General features: G+C 31.4%; 1 protein-coding gene across 4 annotated transcripts in view; it reads left to right on the forward strand.

The window, feature by feature from the left end:
* Positions 1-3,912: 3,912 nt before the first annotated feature.
* Positions 3,913-20,862, forward strand: part of LOC148602107 (uncharacterized) — a 42,468-nt gene continuing 25,518 nt past the window's right edge. The window contains exons 1-2 of one of the 4 annotated variants that reach the window (XM_088555886.1): positions 3,913-4,075; positions 18,236-20,483. In XM_088555886.1, coding sequence (XP_088412012.1) covers positions 18,273-19,469 — 1,197 coding nt within the window. In that variant the 5' untranslated portion in view covers positions 3,913-4,075; positions 18,236-18,272 and the 3' untranslated portion in view covers positions 19,470-20,483. Of the gene's footprint in view, positions 4,076-10,035; positions 10,458-18,235; positions 20,484-20,862 lie in introns of those variants that run through there. The other 3 variants (XM_088555887.1, XM_088555885.1, XR_015917194.1) reach the window with 3 other exon arrangements.

The raw sequence follows: 20,862 nt of genomic DNA on the forward strand, positions 1-20,862 counted from the left end.
TTTTAACGCCACAAAGGCATGACAAGACGTTGCCAACATCACAATAGAAAATGAATGCAAAATGTAAATTTACCTACAATGTACAACATAGATAATGTTATATACTTATTGAAGGTGCAAAACGGTCACCAAAAAGAAAGCGTTAATATGCAGATTCTACGAAGTACATGTAAATACTGAATTATTTACATTTTCTTGAAATACACATGAAAACAAAAAAGATGCAGTTTAAAACACATGTATGTAAAAAATCTGATTCGGATTGTTTTCAAAGGATTTGGTTTGACATTACACCGTGAACAAGGACTTTTAACAACACAGAAAGAAAAAAAATCTGCAATGGTAGAGGAGAAGTGGAACATTCGTTTGAATTACTTCCAAACCTCACAAGTCGGCGTACATATTACCAACATAATTCAAGGAAGTTTTGTGATATTTTATTTCTGCTTGCACTTTGAGTAAGTCATTAAAAAAAAAAAATCAAGGCAATTCTAATTATTGTCGATTCTAAAAAATTTTCAATGGGTGTCGTATTTACATTTTACTTCTTAATGTTAGACATGACTTCAGGTAGTTCATACATTAGACGCAACGTTTTTTTCTATCACCTTGCAAAATTATGTACTTCCAGTGATCATATACATAATGTCTGAAACAATGCTAAAATACATTTTCTTTGAAATATTCAAAACGGAAAATAAAACAATATTTTTTTACTTGTAACACTGTCAACGAAAATGCATTTTGCGGGAATGTGTAAGTGTCAGTCTCTGTAAGAATGGCAAAAGTTTAATTTGACTATTTGCATTATCAGAATCAAGGAAAAACGATTTGCCATACCGTGTTGGTAAATTGAGTTATAATTTCATTGAAATGCATTGAAAATGAACATTTCATGGGAAAGACCACATTTGTATAAAGTTGCACTCTTATGAAAAATCGTACACATGTAACAAAAAGTAAAACAAAAACAACTTAAATGCAAAATGCGCTTTCGTAAAATGTACAAGACTAAGCAAAATGCGAAATCTTTGAGATATATATAAAAAAACATCTTGCAAAACGTGTTGGTAATAAGCAGACTTAATTGATTTTTAACCATAATTTCCGATTAGGTCGTGACGTCACTAATTCGGTTTGGTACTGATACAAGTACTGCATATTAATATGTGAACAAAGAATATTCCGTACATACCTCTACGATCCTGTTTTTCTTATCACCAAAACATGCTGTCTTGTATAGTTTCTTGCAGAAATGACAAAAGAGATATATTTAAACTGTTTTTTTACCGGCAACACAAAAACTCTCCAGAAGTAGCTATTAGATTTTCCGCAGAAATACTGCCATCACTGGCGTCCGTCGTCGTCGTTAACATTTATACTAAACTCTTCTCTGAAACTACTTGACTAATTAGAACCAAACTTGGTATGAATGTTCCATGGGGTATCATGCATAGAACTGATGTGGGGATTTTTGATTCGTCGAAAAACACGGCCGCCATTACTAAAATAGTACATAGGGGTCAGACAGTAGTTGTTTACATATATCTCCTAAACCGTTAGGTTTATTTGAATTTTGACATTAATGAAAGTATTTAGCATGATGAGATCTATCTCTGGTCAAATTTTGGTTTTAATCCGTTAAGCCATGTTGGAGTTATTGCCCTTCTTCAACGAATTTTTTCTATTTTTAATGTTATTTCTTTCCAAAATCGTCTCCGCTGACACTATTTGACCAATTAAAACCAAACTTGGTATGAATGTTTCTTGGGGTATACTGCATAGAACTAATGTAGGGATTTTTGATTTGTCAAAAAAACATTGTCGCCGTTACTAAAAATAGAACATTGGGGTCTGAGAGCAGCTTTTCACATATATCTCCTAAACCGTTAGGTTTATCCAAATTCTTTCAATAGCTGAAAAGATCCGTATTATTAAGACTCCAAAGTCTTCAGACACCTTGTAAGAGTTATTGCCCTTGAGAGGGGAAAATGTTTTTTTTTTTAAATAATTTTCAGTCAATATCTTGAAAACTATGATAGATTAAAAGAAACTTTCATTTGTTGAAAAGATCTTGTGATAGCCCTACCATAGACTTCTTTAGTCAAAATAGTTGGACAACTTCTTGTTTAATTTATTGACTTTGAAAGGCAAAATTCAAGAAGGTGAGCGATTCAGGCTCCTGTGAGCCTCTTGTTTAGCTACAAGTATCATCGTACGTCTATGGTTTTTGATAGTCACTAACATGTTGTGCCTCAATCTCTTCTTCTCCGTATTTTGTATTGAAATAACAGGGCAATAGTCTCAAATTTACGCTTTCTTCGGACATCTTAATCAATTACCTATTTACTTTCAATTTACAAACCGACTTCGTGACGTTACAGCTCAACAGGTGGGAAATTGAGCGATTAGTCCTCTCCATTAAAGACAAGTTACTCTGCCAAAAAAACCTCATTTTTAAATATTCTATTTAGAAATGTCTCAGCAAACCTATTAATTTAAAGATCAAATAATAATATTTTCAAATAGACAAAGCATCTCAGAGTGAATTTTGATGTTAGATCGTTGTGGTTTTGACCTACATGTTGTTGAGTTTTGTGACCCATATTTTTGACATTATCATGCAGACAAATTTCGAAAAGCTACGTATTAAAATTATTTAGTATGGTATGTCCTCACCTAATGAAATGAATATTGTTTTCGCCCAAAACGTTTTGCATTAATATGTTTTAAATTATACAAAACATGAGCTCTCATACACATATACTCACACTTACAAATAAAGATAAATTTCACTGTTGAATAACTTATTTTCACTCTACAGATATTTTATGTGCTAATTCTGGCCTCCCATTGCCCAGTTTTATTGATCTGTGCGTTTGTACAGCGTATCGAAATTCATGATGTTCATATAATTGATATTTCTTCATTTTGAATCAAACAGATGATTTAAAAAATAACTTGTAAGATGATATATAAATATGAACAAAACAAAAATACTGTCAAACTTTGTATTGCAGTAGTTTGGTCTGTTACGTCCCATTGAAACAATATGGTTTACCTGAGTTTAAGGTTGATATATTTTTACTGAATTTCCTTTCTCAATTACCCATATATCCGATTTTGATTTGGGAGATTTATTTTAATAAATCAATGCAGTAAGGGCTTTGTTTCATTGCACGCATATTCCGTTAATATGAATTATATCGGCTATTATTTTATTTAAACTAATTTCTTAATTTCCTCGATATGAAGTAAAGTATAAACCTTTTTCATTTCAATTAAAGTTTCACATTTCCTGTCTGTGCGTGATGCAAATACTTGAATGGCATGTCATTTTAAATAAATTAGTTGATAATTACAAATGAACATTCATCAATAAATTGAATGAATTCAGTATGCCAAAGAGATATCGAATAAATGTTATTTTGCATGACAATAGTGGCACTTCTCATTCAATTCAAATAATACATTGACATGCAGAAATGCAAATAAATGAACTTCAGATTTGGTTTGTGAGATTCGTTTATTTAATATCAATGCAAAGAGTAGGTTTTTCTTTGACATTTAAATCGATGTTAAAGAAAGCGGTTTAATTATATTCTTGATAAAATATATTTTAGAATCAAAATTGATTCAACAATGATTTTGATATATTTAAATTGTATTAGAATGTATCATTAAATATCAATATTTTACATGTAACAGAAACATATACCCTTAAATAAATGCTAATTAAAATAAAATACAGCATGTTCAAACAGATTCAACAATTCGACTCTTTTTTGTTTTAAACATTGTTCAGATATCATGCAATTCTTCTATGAAAAAAATAACTAAGCTGCATATTATATTGTAGTACACAGCCTGCAAATATATCATCAATGTATTCTAAGCAGGGGAAGATTCCTTTCATTTCTGGCTGAAACATACTAATCAACAAGCATCAGATATAAAGACAGTATAAAAGCAGGGCAACAGATCATGTGTTAATATTTGATTAAAGTGTTTTCCTAATGTATTCATGATAGTAAAATATTGGATTTTATCTGGATTTATTGTAACCCATTCTGAGGTATGTTTTAACATCGATTATAGAGAAAAGAAAAGGGGAAAAAAGGGGGAAAGTAAGTTGTCAGAAAGGCAAATCCTCGAAGTAAACTGGGAGTAAGGCACACTCGATTGAATTGTATAAATAAAAAAGCAAATTACCTCAATTCCCACGTCATTATAAAAAAATAAATAACGTGTATATTTAAGCTTGAGAATTGTGTTTTCGTAGTTCAAGCTATGCAAAATTATATAAATAATAATAATACATGTAATAATTATAATAATAATAATAATAATAATAATAATAATAATAATAAATCGTATACTAATTTAATTCTATTATGTATACCAAGATTGCAACTGAACTTTGTCAGTTGAGTAGTATTTCTACTATTATTTCAGCAATAATTGCAGACTGACTCGCAGTGTTCAAAATGCTGCAGGTTAACTTTGAAAAAATCGGGTAGTTTGTAGGGGGATGTGTCAAATACATGAACAAGCCTGGAACCTATTCTCTGGAACCTCTCTGGAACCTACTATTTACATTTCTCTGGATCCACCTTTAGTGGCATTTTTATTGATTCAATACATATGTTGCTTTTATTCTCTGAAGTGTTATGCCCGTTAACTTTTGCATTCATCTAATCAATATACGTGCATAATAATATTTGCCTCAGGTAAGTCATAAGTTGCTATTTATTGCTGTAATTTTGTTCATTAAACAAATTAGCATGGATATTGCAAAGCATATCTCTAATTGAATGAGCTATGAAAAAGAATACAGAGTACAACTGACATACACATCTATGAGTGGGAAAACAAACAACAAAAAACAAAACAAAACAAAACAAAACAATAGCAAAAACAAAAAACACAAAAAAATACAGTGTAACAACTAATATATATGTTCATACATTCGACTTCTTTCAAATATATCAGTGTATTTCAAGGAAATCTGGTCAAATACCGCATATATACTCTGCAAATATACTATTTATATAGATATTGTAAATGTTGGTATGTGTATGCATGAGTTACCATCAACAACAACATTAGAACATACTATTTAACCTAGTTAAAGGTTTTAGAAAAAAAAATACAACAAATAACAAAAAAACAAAATTATACCAGGTGTACTCAAAAATATAAAATATCTAAATAAGAAGCTAAATTCAGCAATGATAAGAATTTCCAGATAACGTCAAAGAGCTTCATTGTTGTAATTAATCTAGGACAAAGTCTCCATAACAGTTATCATTACCAATATTACCTCTCTTATCATGTTAACACTGAGAGACCGGTTTCACTCTTTAAAAATCTCTATATATGTTTCTTCCTCCATCTGGTTACAACCGCCTCTGTTTATACAGCTGAGCTGTTCATTTGTTTAATACGCACCAATATTATTTTAGCAGCATTTCAATAAATGAAACATCATACTTTGTTTTTGTCTTTTAAGATAGTATGACATGTCAAATTACACGGAACGCTTCTTTTTTCACACACTATGAATCAGTTGATAGAAAAAGAAAAAGGACTGTTATTATTTGCCTTCAAGACTTTTCTTGAAAAAAAAACTAATAGTTTGCGTATATATGACTGCTGACAATTAATAAAATTTTGATTCGTCGCTGACATTTGTGTTTCCTAATGTACAACTACAACTAAATCTCCCAAAGCACAGTATTAATTGTCGGCAAACAAGTACAAGCGTCAACGATGGGATAATTCAAATGGTCCAAATACGCCAAATTCTGTACAAGGCCTGAAGGTGAAAACAAAACATGCAAAGATGATCTAATTTCAGAACATATAAATATACATACATAGTTTAAGGTCTCATCTGATATTTCTTCTGATATTATTTCAACTTTTTTTAATAACTTCCCTTAACATTATTGCCTCTGACAGTTAACCACTATCTATTACAAACCATGTAATGTTCATTTATTTACGGATTGTTCTAGGTAAATGAAGGTACTGTTTCTGTAAAAAGTTAGTCGTTATAAGAAACAGGCAGTGTGTGAAACATGGTATAAAAACACAAATTTTGAAAGTGTACTCTGACTTTGAACACCAAGAATAAATACCAAATACAAGATATTCATATCATTTTTAGTCATAATTTTATTGAACATGTAAGAGCAGATAAACCTGTCAACAGCCTTATGTTTTTTAACATTCTTTTCAAACATTTCTGGACCCTTCAGTGTTGCAGAGGTCAAATAGTTGACTTTTAAATATAGAGATTATCCTTAAATAAAATTACTTTATCAGATCGGTTGGGTTTTGATAAGCAAATCTCTAATTTTTTTTTTCAGTTTGCCTGATTCTTACAAAAGAAAAATACCTACAGTTTAAGTATTAGAGTGTTTCTTATAGCCCACGTTTTTTTACTTGCTTCATTGTTGGTTAATGTGTGAAATACTAGGGTACATTTCAAATGAAAAGACAAGACGTCCTTTGCTCATACTTTAAAAGTAGTATTTATTGATCCCTAAGAATTGTGCGTATTGCTCCTTACATGTCAGTAACACTTGTTAAATCTCTAATAACCGTCAGGTTTTCTATTGAAAATATTGGAATTCGCGTATGTTTAAACCTGCGCTAATTATAATTCATAAGTATGCTCCTATTTTATCAACGCGTGTTAATGGCACTGTAAAACATGTCTAAACCGAACACTGAATAATCCGAAAATATGTTTACACAAGAATATTTTTTAAAGTCCTTTCAATTCAGGTTAAATGTATTTTGAATCTTGGTTAACCAAACACCTGTCAAAACTACCACGTGTAAATTATAAAAGGGGTATGCTTTCGGCAGGTTTACCTGTATTTTCGAACTAATTGAATCTTCATTCATACATACCTTAATCAATGCTCTTTCAGCGTTGATTGATTAGCATAAGATTTGATTCTAATTGAAATGGACTTAAGTAGCAACAACGGAAAATCTCAATACAATCTTGTTCGCTGGTATCAATTGTACTGCCCTGTCATAAAGTCGGGCATATCAACTTTTCTTATCAATCATCTTCCTAGACTTCAACTTTTCAACACTTACTGCAAGCGTTTTGTTCATCCTATTATAGCGTTTTTCCTATCTCGTATCACGTGACATCTGTGAGCAACTTGGTGGGTGTTTCTAGGAACAGAGACGCTCACGATATAGCAACCCCTGTTTATAGTGAAGTGTATGTTACTTTTTAATTTTGGTTTGATGTAAGGTATATGAAGATTTCATGCTTCACATTACGATATTTCGGCTGTATTTATATTGCATTTTTAACAATTTTGGGGTTTTGTTCGGGAAAAATTCAAAAAGGCAAAGACATCTGTGTCATTGCATAGGCATGACAATACTACTCACACCGAATCACCCTAAAACTTTAATCAAATCGAGAATTTTGTAGAGGTCTGCAAACATAATAACGATAGTCTAATTTGTTTTTTTTTTCGTTCGTAAAGACGCTTACCCTACCGATGCACCTGATCCATTCTCCCAGTTTTTAGTTTGAGTTGCTCATTTGCTGTTATGTGTATGTATGTATGATTTTAATTACTTTATGTTCTTTGTTGTGTATGTTTGTTTTCCATGTCTGGTCTTTGTCCCTGAATTGAAGTATCCGATACATAGGGTATGCTATAGAGTAATTTTGTAAACTAACGGTAATTAAATTATAAGCCATGAAATAGCATTACATGACTTTTAACGCATATTCTAATGCATATGTACAAATAGTGCGAATAAATTAATACACTAAAAAAAAGAAAAACAAAAACAAAAACAAAAATCAACAACAAAAAACAAAAACAAAAAAAAACTGTACTTATTGTGTACATTAAAGAAAAAAAGGTTTTGTTTTACTTTTTTTAAAATTGAAACTTTTTTTTTATTTTGTATCAACGCAATTTATGCACATGCAGAAAGACATAAGGCTTCCGAACTTATATTTCGAATTTTTTTTAAATTAGCTACCAACAGTTAGTGTGAAGAATATAGTTAAGCAAAATGGTAAATGTGTTTTTGTCTACAAATGTAACAAAATAATTATGTACACTTGTTTATCAGTCTTACTCATTCACAATCACATTGTTTTCACAATTAAAGGTAGATAATTGGTACGTGGCATTAACTGCGTTAAATTTACCACTTCCTCTTTATTGTCTTAATCCCGATCATTAAACAGCGCTTTACTTATGATTAACAAGGTTGCCTTGGAGATGTAATGCATTGACAATAGTGGTATTGTGAAACAGGCTTTTGTTTCATGAAAATGTCATGTTTCTGAACCTCTTGGGTATTTGTACGATGAAAGAAGGCATTATTTCTAGGATTGGTAATAAACCATTATAGATTTTACTAGACCAGTAAATGTCTTTCAAGGCATTACGCCCTTGATCTTACTGTAGTTGTATTGATAGCAGTACTATACTGTTCATTTGTTGGTTGTTTGGCAAATTGTTTTAGATTAGCTGTTCGCCACCTGTTTTTTGTTTGTTTGTTTGTTTGTTTGTTTTAATTTTCGTTTGAACGAAAGAACACACGATATGAATGTGATATTTTTATTTACTTTCATTTTTCTCTTTATCTGTTGTCTTTTTAAGAATCATGCATATTCTGTAAAATGTGATGCACAGCCAAAAATTCCATTTATATTTATTTTTGTTATCAAATTCCTTTATAGGTCGTTATGATGAAATGTATAATTATTCATTCTATTCTGTCTACTCTTAGGAGATAATCTATATGGAGATTACAATAGTTTCCATTGCATGTCAGTGTCTTTTACATTCTATATAAGTTTAATCCCCTATGAACATGGGCTTTATGAGTAGCACATGTTAATTTCCGTTTCATAATGCATTTTAAACAAAATATCAAATATAAAAATTGTCGGCTTTCCAACCTTGAATCACATTTTGCATGATTCTTAGCTGGTGTGTTTCTTCAGTTTATAAATCCTGACATAAGAGAACAACTTTGAAAATAAGTTTAACCTACGTAATTCACGGAAGATGTATAAGAAATTTACCCTATGTATAGTTCACAGATAGGTATAGCGACGACTTCATTTAACTTTGTGAAATATAATTGTAAATTGATCACAACTGAAAAAATATCAAAGATTCCCTGTGATATAAAAATAAACCAAAAATAATATAATTTATCTCGACACAGTCATAAGGCTTTACTGAATACCCCAATCTTAAATCACTCATATCAAATCTTTATCTAATGTATTATATCACTAAAAATAATAATAATGATAATGGAAACAACAACAATAATAATAATAATAATAATAATAATAATAATAAGAAGAAGAAGAAGAAGAAGAAGAAGAAGAAGAATAAGTAGAAGAAGAAGAATAAGAACAATGATGATAAATGGTTAAAGTATTGATAATATTATCAATAATAACAATGATAACAACAATGATAATGATGACAATATCAAAAGAGATAATAGTAATAATAAAGGTGATATTAATAATAATAAAGTAAAAATAAAGTTTGTGGTTTAGACTACATTGACTCAGCCTTATATATTTTTTAGTTACATAGAATTATCTAGAAAACTTTGTTTGTTGTATGAACCATTGAGGTTGCTTCAGCATTTTAACTCATAAATCAATGAAATGTTTAAATGTCATATGATTAGAAAAAAAGTAAAACAAAGAACCTAATAAATTTAGTATAGATTTCACTTTTTATGATATTGAAAAAAAAGACAATATCATTTCAATTTATCATCAGGAGGATTTTATTAAAATTCGGTTTTTTATTTTAGTTTAAATGCATAACTCAGTACATATTAAAAGCAATTGTCATTCCTTTTATTATAAACCTATCAATTAAGTATTATTTACTTTACCTAATCAGCTACATTGATATTTGTGACAGTAGTATATCACATTTAATTCGATATAAACTGTTCATTTAAAGACCAATTGATTATTTCTAGGATTAATATCAGAATGCAATAACAATTGTTAATTCTTCATTCGATTCACATGTAACCTCATCAAAGAAGACACCAGTAGGGCGGAGATTAACTGATGTGCTTTAGAAAAAAAACATCGTTTGTCCTGTTATTCTGGAGCTGACAAAAGAAGTATTGGATGCTAATCAACCGAGGCGCTGCCGTAATAGACGTTCTGTCGATATGTGAAGAGAGATTCCAAATGAATCGTTTTTGCTACCTGAATTAAGATAGCTCAGTAGCGTTTCGTGCTTCTACTGTATGAGATAGTTGATAAACTTTTTTATAGTTAGAGACATTCTGTTGTAGTTTTAACTGTGGAATAATGGATTGGTTTGTATACCATTATGTGACAAATTGTGTCAGTTTCAAACAAATGCACAGGAATAAAATTATCTAATCGACTTTCATATTGAGTAAGTTTGTTTTTTTTCATTTATCAAGTGATGTTTATACAGTACTTGAATGGGGAAAACTTCACAATGGATGGAACATGGTGGGGAAACTGGGAATTGGGAATGGGGAATGGTGTATAGGGGATGGGATTTTGAATAAAGATGATGGAGTAATTTGTTTATAAAATATTTAATGATATTAAAAATGTATTAGATATAATTAAAAATAACAGTATAAATGATGAAGAAATATACAAATGTAAAATTTAGTTTAATAATTCAATAATATAAATATGTGATAAAAAAATATGCATATGCAATTGGGACTTTATGGAGAATTGGGATTTTTCTATTGGGAATGGGAATGAGGGGTCATTATATGCTGTAAGTGGGAAGTGCTGTTTACGTTAAAGTCGGTCACATTTTTAAAAATTTTAAAATACTTTTAAAACTTTTGTAAATAGTCGAATTCAATGTACTAGTATATTTAAAATGTTTTGTATATGCCACACGAATTGTATATTTAAATTTTAACTCAGTCAGTATTAAGGTAAATTGCAACGTGTTTTTTTTTCACAATATTTGAATCATATTAATTTCTAAGACAGGATTTTCCAACCTGATATAATGAATGCTATATGTCGACTGTAATTATTTGGTATTAATAGTTATGAATTATACAGTTTTACCCGTTTTGCATTGAAATGTTAAAGATGATTGTTTTATTATTTGCTAGCATCTTCTTAGTGACTAGATCTTAATGATGTTGATATGGTAACTTAATAAATCCACATCAGTTGAGCAATTCTTATTGGTAAAAAAAGTGTCAATTTATAGACTTTACCATCGCATGTGCCCGCTTCACATTCATCTATCTTACTCCGCTCTAGGCCTCACATTCTTTAAGCATTTCAAAGACCCCGTTTTTACCCATAATAAAGATAAAATGCAAATCATGGAGGATTTAAACGAATTTGAACTTACCAGCGCACCTGGTTCATGCTCCAATTTTTAAGTGAACTGCTGATTTTCTTATTCACTTTTGGTTTCATGTACGTTTTATTTTGTTTAGTTCATATTCTTTGTTTTATGTGTCTATTTGCCTGTCAGTTCGTTATCCTTTGGTTACACTCAGAAAATTATCGTTCTAATTTTGGATCGCTTGATTTCCTTTTTGAAACGTTGACCTCATAAGCAATTTGAAATCAGGTACTATTTTATAACCTGACAACTAGAAGAATACTTGAACAATGTAGCTTCTCTGGGAAGAAAAGGGTATTTACAGTTGTTCCAATTAAATACCGCTCTGTGTAGGAATCGGACAATGGTCGGCAAATCATTTTTCTCAATTTAGTCTTTTTGCCTCAAATATACGCAATACGTATAGAAAACAATATAAAAGCTATTTAAATCAATACTGAAGTATCTGCGACGTAGATATTTTTGACCGCTTATATAGGATATAACTGTGGACAAAATTACTCGTCATTTTTCTATAGAGCATTTTTAACTAAACCTGACCTATCAATATTCTAAAAAGATAAACTTTACGAACTTTTTGATGGTCATTTCTGGAGGTTATTCTGTATATATAGTGGGATAATACAATAAAATTTTTACGTTCGTTTATTCATGTACCACACTTTATACCCATATTGCTTACTTCTAAGATATTTGCAGACCTGCTTAATTTGAAAAAAAAGGTTCCCATAAAACACGCATTGAATAGCAAAATTTATTAATTTTTTTTTTGGAAAATATCAAAATTTCAAATTTAAAACCATTGCAGTTCTACATAAATCTTTAATAAACAATTTTGTATTAAGTATCAGACTTAATAGCTAGCGGCAATTTCCAAGCCTTTAATTTTCGACAGAATGGCGAAGTTCATTATCGTTTTTATTTCTGAATTACTCTATTCTAGAGGAAAGTATCTTAAGGCCAAGAAATATAAAAAATCAGTATGCTATACTAGTAGCCTCTTTCTGTCTGGCTGTTTGCTAATTGTAACCCTCATTTTCTTTGCATTTGAGTAAAATACTTTTAGTTGCAGTTTCACCCAGATTAAAGTAAAACCTGTTGATATCCGAACCTGATTATTCCAGAAATTTGCGAAACAAGACTTTTTGTTAAATACCACGTTTTCAGTGTAAATAATTTTAATCTTCATAAACATAATACCTGCCCAATCCAAACCAATTTAAAAGTCCATAAGATATTCGGTTTAAAGAGATTTCTTCGCAATATTTGAGACACAAGGCAGAAGCCCTGGAAAGGGTTTTTAAGTAGGAAAAAACATTTTTGCTTAATTAGACAATAGTTTTTATTCGAAGGTAAAAGACATTTACCCTACTGATGTCTTACTTCCCAGATGTTTGAACAGGCTAATAAAGCAACAAAATATTTCAAATATTGTCTTTTATATCTATTTTCCTGACTTTTATGCAATTTTATTCATTAAAGCGTTCATATTGTCGTCAAATTTGTAATGAAAAGTTTTCATGCTTGTGGTGTTTTTTCACACCCAGAATAGTCAACAACCTTTTTGGTTTATCAAGAAACGGTAGTAGTTCTGCGACAGAAACTGCAAGATGCAGTTCATTGGTCGGAATTAATATTTATTGTAAGGCCAAACATCAGTTACTTGTTCGCTACACATATAAATACATATACATCATGTACTAAGTTACAGCCCTAGATTAATCCTACGAGGAGGAATGACCCGGCCAGCGAAAGCTATATTTTATATAGCCTAGCTGGCCGAGTGGTCTAGGGCGCTGGACTTTGTGCAGGCGGTGTTGCCTTAAATTGCCATAGATAGCGGTACAAGTTCGAGTCCCGCGGAGGGAACGACCAAACATTTGCATCGCAAATTTGACAGTTTTAACATCGTTGGGAATTTTTCAGACCTATCTATACGCTTACATATCTTCCCTGTGTCTATTTGATCCGATGGAGCAGTGTAGCGAATAGAGTCGTCACATTCTGAGACGTTGTATAATATTGATTTGTTGTGACATGCATCATTAATTTGATCCTCTATCCTACATAATAACACCTAAATGAACTGTCCCGTACTACCATACATCGTGTACTAAGTTACAGCCCTAGATTAATCCTACGAGGAGGAATGAGCCGGCCAGAGAAAGCTATATTTTATATAGCCTAGCTGGCCGAGTGGTCTAGGGCGCTGGACTTTGTGCAGGCGGTGTTGCCAAAGATGTCACAGCGGTACAAGTACGAGTCCCGCGGAGGGAACGACCAAAAATTTGCATCGCAAATTTGACAGTTTTAACATCGTTGGGAATTTTTCTGACCTATATATATATATATATATATATAAATATATATATATATATATAGTTTAAACTCTTTAAAATAAATTATGGTCATCATAATCCACCACTCGTTTATATATTATGCGACATATCGATGACTCATTGCACAGTTTATGTTTAATATTTACATGTGATTTATACTCCATTACTTGACTTTAATTTTGAAAAGAATAGAAAGTGCATTTTACATAATTCAACTAAGATAATAATTGGTTTAAAATGATATCGATTGAGATTTTTAAAAATGGCGATGTTGCTTTATTGATGAGGCAAGTCGTCTCATTTTACATCGGAATTCTAGACTATAAAATATTCTTGAAATAGAAACGATATATCTTTAATACGACTTTTATGTGTACGTGCATCTTTTAATACATAGCGCTAATGCTTAAAACGAAGGAAATATATGTACATATTTGTAAAATGCATTGAATGTCGTAAAGATTTAAGTCAGCATCCGATGTAAATGGGTATAATCATTTGTGAAGAGCTTAAGTACCAGTCCATATAAAAATCAGTCACTGTCAATGGTAAAGCTCACGGAACAAACGATGCTTTTTCAGTCCATATATACTATACATTCATATAACGATAATCATTTCTGCATTTGGTCTTGCACTTTTTAGAAAATCGTACATTTATCTCCAACTAAAATCAACCTAATCAAACCTAATCACGAACGATAACTCTTGTAAAAGGCCAATTTCATGTACAATCTATATGAATTTTATCTCAAAAGTACAAAAACCAAATGAAAAACAAAGACTGGTTATGTGATCAATAACAGTCTCTAAATACGAAATAAAAATGAATTAAAGACTGTTCCTTCAATGTGTGCTTTTCTACATTGCCACCTCCCATCCATTTCGTTTCATACATGAAACATTCATGCTTCTGAAAGTTCTCTTTATTGTTTTGTTAATAAAGCATGATATTTTTAAGGATGAGTCTCATTACTTATTGAGTGTTTATGTTTTTACCCATTGTGTGGCTTATCTTTCTTGACTTCTTACTGAACACTTCTTAAGGAGGTAGACCTAAGGTAAGGGAAACTACTCTTACAAATCATTGGAACGTTTGCATTCAGGCTCTTTATATCAATCTCGTGTAAGCATCAAAGTAACTTGGATTGATTTCATTCTGTTTCAAGTGAAAAGTTAATAGGCTTTGGTGAAATTGAATATGATACAAACATATCACTGATTTCACCCAAGGTCTACCTCCTTAAATCATCTATTGAATGAATGTATAAAACGTCTTAACAACAGTTTTGAGATGTAGTTTAGGTACATTTTATGCTAGTATTGAATTCGCAAAGTTCATAGGATATAAAAAAAATACTCTAAAATGATTTGTTTTTATTTCTACGTTGTTCGCTAGACGTGCGATATAACAAATATGGAAATTAGATAAAATGACACTAACGGAAATAAATTCAGATAACAAAAAAAAAAAAAAAACAAAAAAACAAAAAAAAAAACAAGTATTAGAAAGAGATGTTTACAAAATACTACAATTATCATAAATTAATACACCGGCCTATTTTGTTGGCAGTTATTAGCTTCAAGGCTACAATTAATCCTATATCGCCCTTTTCAACTAGCGTTCCATTTTTTAGATGATTATACAAACGTAAGCGTAAGATTAAGGTATAAGTGCAATGTTCGGTTGTAGGTTGTGCATAACTTTTATTATCTTCGTGACATTTATATCCAAACATGCTAAATTTAAAAAAGGACACAAACATTGTTTAAGCACATCGGCTTATGTAACATCTACCAATATACTAAAATACATTTCCTATCAAATAAATACTGAATGTCTTATCTGCCCACTGAATAGGTGATATATTCCTTTGCTGCAATTATGTGTCACATTTATTCGTGTTCTAAATTGCCCTGATCTAGACAAGTTAGACAAAAATCGTTCTTTTGTTTAGATATTTTTACCGTTTTTAATACCATTGTCTTGTTTTGTTCCATGCATGTAATTGTACATTTCCACACGATGTGAAACTTGAATTAAGTGTCAGTCGCCACTGACAGCATATATGATTAAATAAACGAAACGCATTTCGGACTTTAAAATTAGTTTAGCTCAGATATGTTTTTGAATTGTCCGGGGTAAAAACAGGTTCACTAAGTCTTATGATTTGTGAAAATTGTTGTTATACTTAATACTACATTTCCAAAGTTTTACTGTTAATATATTCCAATTTAAAGGAAGTAATACACTTTTATTTTCCCTTGATATTGCCGTAAATCGTTAAGATGATATCGCATGACATAATGGTCCAGAGACTAAGTTACCTATGGCATATTGAATTACCATTTATTATCCACTAATCAAAGCGATTAGTACTCTCTATATTATCGAATTACAACTGTTTATGGGAACTGGGTCTTGATTTCCCATGAAACAAGAAGGTGATATTGATAATTACTCTGAAGGAAACCATTGACCATTTCATAGTCTTATATTGATTTAATTTAGCCAGAAGAAAGCTGTTTAGACATGTTTCTTGATAAAATATTGTACTGATAAAATCGTTTTTTAGCAATTATCTATAATTTTCATTTATCTCAAATTTGTATCTTTTCGTAACAAAAACTAGCATCCTTGCCGTACAAATTGTTCAAGAACGTTTGAAACGTGTTTTGCACTTGTTGTCCCTACACTTGCTTTATATTGAACATTTCAAATATATCATGTAGGAAAATGAACAGTTAAATAATAAAATATGGAAAATGTAGAATTACGTTGAGGTAATATACACATGATTACAATACGATATATCGATTTACATATAGGAAGTTCTTTAATTTTACTTTGTAGAACTAAGTATCAAGGATTTCATTTGGATTTAAGGAGGTGGACCTTGGGTAAAGGACATGTCTCTTAAAATTAGGGATGTGTTTGTATCATATTCAATTTAACCGAAGCCTAACAAGCTTTCATTTGAACATTTGTAACAGAATGAAACCAATCCAAGTTACTGTGATTTTTACATGGAATTAATGTAAAATTGCTGAAAACAAACGTTCCAATGATTTCAAGGAGTTGGGTCTTTTACCCTAGGTCTACCGTCTTAAGCACCGATAAATTTTCGATCTTTTACCCTATACATGTACTTGTTTAAGAGACAACTGAGAACTAAACTACCCCAATGAAATGCTAAATGTTATAACAACCGAGAGTGTCTTATTAAATCATTGGATTAAATGATTCACGAAACATTTTGATTCTAAAAGTCGCATTAATCGAAAATTCCAAGGAGACTAGAAATCTTTCCATTCTATAGTATATTGAAGATAGAACATGGGGAAATGGGGACGTGGATGGTGAAATGAGAGGGGGGTGAATTTAGAATGGGGAGAATGGAGAAATTAGTTTTAAGATATTTATTAATATGAAGAAATATATCAAAATTAATTCAAAATAACAGCTTAATGTTGAAAAGTTTAAAAATAGAACTTTTTCAATATGTTAATATTTGACAAAAACTACGCAATGGGGATTGTATTGGGAAAGGGGATTTTTTCTATGGGGAATGGAGACGAGGGCAATGAGGAATGGAAAATGGGGGATGGGGAATCGGGCAATGGTAAATGGGAAGTGCATACCATACAAGACCTGTACCACACATAAGTACTTTTGTACTTTACGAGAATTACGTTTAGTTTAGGGACTGTATTGTACTTACATATAAAAATATAAAAATGGTTAGGGGTATATTCTTATTTAATGGTACATTGTATATGAGAAAACAGAGAATGGGTCATTAAATATTGGCAATTGGGATTAGGAATAGGGACTTCGTATTTTCTATTTGGAAAGCTAGTTGGACCAATAATGAATGGAGTATAGAATTAATGGTCAATAAGTGTTATAATAAAAATACCAAACACCGATCCAATCCGTAATCAGGTCAAGTCTAAAATGAATCAGGCAAATAGAAATTTCACCACCGGAGGGACTGGTACCGCAGTGTTCTTGGCTGTGCAGGCATTTCAAAAAAAGTGTAGATTAAATCTAGGTTTTCCAGTACGCTAAACCTACTTCCTCTACTGCGGCGTGTTTCAAATGTAACAGTTGTACTTATGTGTCATTCGTATGCTGAAAATCGGTTTTGAACTTCATTGTTAAATATAAATTGTTCATTTATATTGAGATTAAGTAGACTAGGGTAAGGAACACAACTCTTAAAAATCATTGGAACGTTTGTATGCAGCATTTTACATCCATCTTAAGTAAGCATCTAATTAACTTGGAATGTTTTTATTCTGCTTCAAACAAAAGTTTGAGAGGTTTTGATGAAATCGAATGTGATACAAACATATCACTGATTTCAAGAGTTCTGTCCCTTACCCTAGGTCTACCAACTTCAGCATATGTTTTTTGTTTGATTCGCGGTAGATGTAACACATATAAAGTTATATTAATGACTTATCTATGTTGTAGGTATAACTTGTTGCCTGTCTATAAATGAAATATAGTTATGGAGGGGGTTCAAGAAACAGATGTTCAAATTGCAATAGGAATAATGTGTGTCTTTTCTGTTGTTGGAGTAATAGGAAATGGTTTAGTATTGTACGGATTTACAAGGGCAAGGTCAAAATATACGTCCACCATCTTTATTCTAACACTAGCGGGAACGGACTTAGCGACATGTCTAATTACGATTCCAGCAACTATTGCAATGGAACTAAACAGTTTTAAAATGGATAGCGATATTTTATGCAAGCTGTACCACTTCCTAACGACCAGTACAATATCATTCTCCGCTCTAACCATGGTTTTAATTGCCATAGACAGATACTTCTGTATTTGTCGACCGTTTATGAAAGTTATGTCAGTTCCTAGAGCTGGGGTCCTTATTTTTATCTCCGTTTTGATAGCTTTCGTAATCGGCGTACTTTCTTGCCTTAATTTTGGAGTTTTTGGATTACGCACGTCTAACAGTTCAATTGTGAATACCTCGATTTTCAACCTAAATATCACTTTGGAAGAAACGAGCAAACGGGTCGCCGAAGCTAAAGAAATTTATCATAATGAATCAGGAGCGTTAACGAATGAAGTTCAACCATTGACTGAAACGGTTTTTTTTGACGGCAGGTGTCACCTCAATGTTTTAATATTTGGAAGCGTTGGCGCCAGAAGATTTCAAACCGCTCATTCTGTATTTTATGCGATTTGTGAAATAGCCGTCATCTTTATATACTGTATCATCTATGGTTTTATTCTTAAACGAAGGCAAAGGCGACTAAGAAACGAATCGTTCCCTTGTTGTAGCTTTAAACAGAGTCCTATCGGTGAAAACGACAATACTGAGATCGTTTATCTTGGTAATGACGCTACTACACAAACAGGAGACGATCTTAATTTAAATGAAACTTCTTCTTCCGGGAAGTTCAGAAACGGCTTTACAGACAGAACAAAGAGCGTACTGCAAAGCAAATTAGAAAAAATTCGAATGAACAATATTAAGACTGCTTTGATGTTGTCAATTGTTGCCATTATATTCATTTTGGCTTTTCTGCCTGCTTGGTTAATGATTTTGAATGTTATTGATATGAATGTAACTGTGTTCTATTGTTATTTCCTGTACAATGTCAGTAATCCGCTCGTGTATGCATTTATGAATCCAGAATTTCGAAATCAGCTTTTCCAAATTTTCAAAAAGTGGCGTAAGTGAATAAATGAAAGAAGAAATGTTGCGTGTATACCAGTGAATATGAGTAGACTTTTGATGTTATAGTAAATGGGTTTCATACAATACTTTATCGATTACGGTCTACACTTAAAGAACAAAGAACTACAATTCGATATTTAATATCAAACATGAAATTCGTTTATTATTGCAACATGCAATAATTGTTTTATAAATTTAATTTCAGGCATTGAAATTTCCTTCTATATCTCATCGTGTACTTATTTGCTAAACTACTCTTTTTACATGTAAGTGTATGTCATAACGATAGATCACAGAAAGTCGCAAATTACTTATTATACAAAAGGATAATATGATAAATGGCCACTAAATGATATTTCTCAATTAGTTTACCTTCAAGTTAAATTCGTTCCACATGACGGTGATAAAGCTTTTAAAAATTTAATATTGTTAACAGCTTAAATATGGAATCAGGAATTCAGATTGCAAGAAAAAAAAATAGCCGTGCCGCTCAGTTTACATTTTAAGATATTCCAAAATTAAGTTTTGGTCGTATTACTGTATCTGTATTATGATAAGTGTTTATCTGATAGCAGAACGCTGCTTTCCGAAATCTCAAGTTTTCACTGAAATGGTAGTTACATTACAGATTCAGAACAACATCTGAGGTTCAAAATCACTCTAAACGCTGCCGACAACCCTCTTGGAAAATGCAGGAATCTTGCAAAGTCGTTAAAAACATTTTATTTTGCGCTTTTATTCGATTGTCAAACGGCATTTCATGTGAATGCTACAGAAAGAAGGCAGATATGTTGAGTATTGTTAAAATATTGGAAAACCCTGTCTACAGCTATTAGAAGGACAGCATACGAACGTCTGCCAATTTGTCGAGCTTGACAATGTCTTTTTTGAGGTTTTATTGTGTAAAAGTGAAATGATGTTGTTAATCACTATTGTTTATGTATGTATTGTTTGATAATGCAGTAAATAGCTTTGTCTGACATAATAAAATAAATTAACTGATTGATGATGACAAAATACACGTTTTTTAATGTTATATGTTGTAATACAACCGCCCCTGTGGTCTCATGCAAGTGTGCTTGTCTCAAAAGCAGGAGGGCATTAGTTTGATCTCCAGACGAGTTACATGATATTTTAAAGTAATAAGTCAAAACCTATCCAGCAAGCACCTTGTTTAATATGCATTTAAATAGTATTAAATGGCGTAAAAATGACTGATTAATTGGGAGTAATAATAATGTGTCCTGAAGGAGGTATATATTTACCCACATACTGTTGCTCCTGTGAGCTGGTACAAAAAAGATCCGTTGTTCCCGCCCTGAAATACAGTCAATGTCATACATAGAACGTTAAACCATAACTGATCTATCAAGCAACGAAATCAACTGAAATCAAG

The sequence above is a fragment of the Perna viridis genome, chromosome 12 (genome assembly GCF_037379345.1).
Source record: "Perna viridis isolate PV_CMFRI_1.1 ecotype Kerala chromosome 12, ASM3737934v1, whole genome shotgun sequence".
Taxonomy (NCBI): Eukaryota; Metazoa; Mollusca; class Bivalvia; order Mytilida; family Mytilidae; genus Perna; species Perna viridis.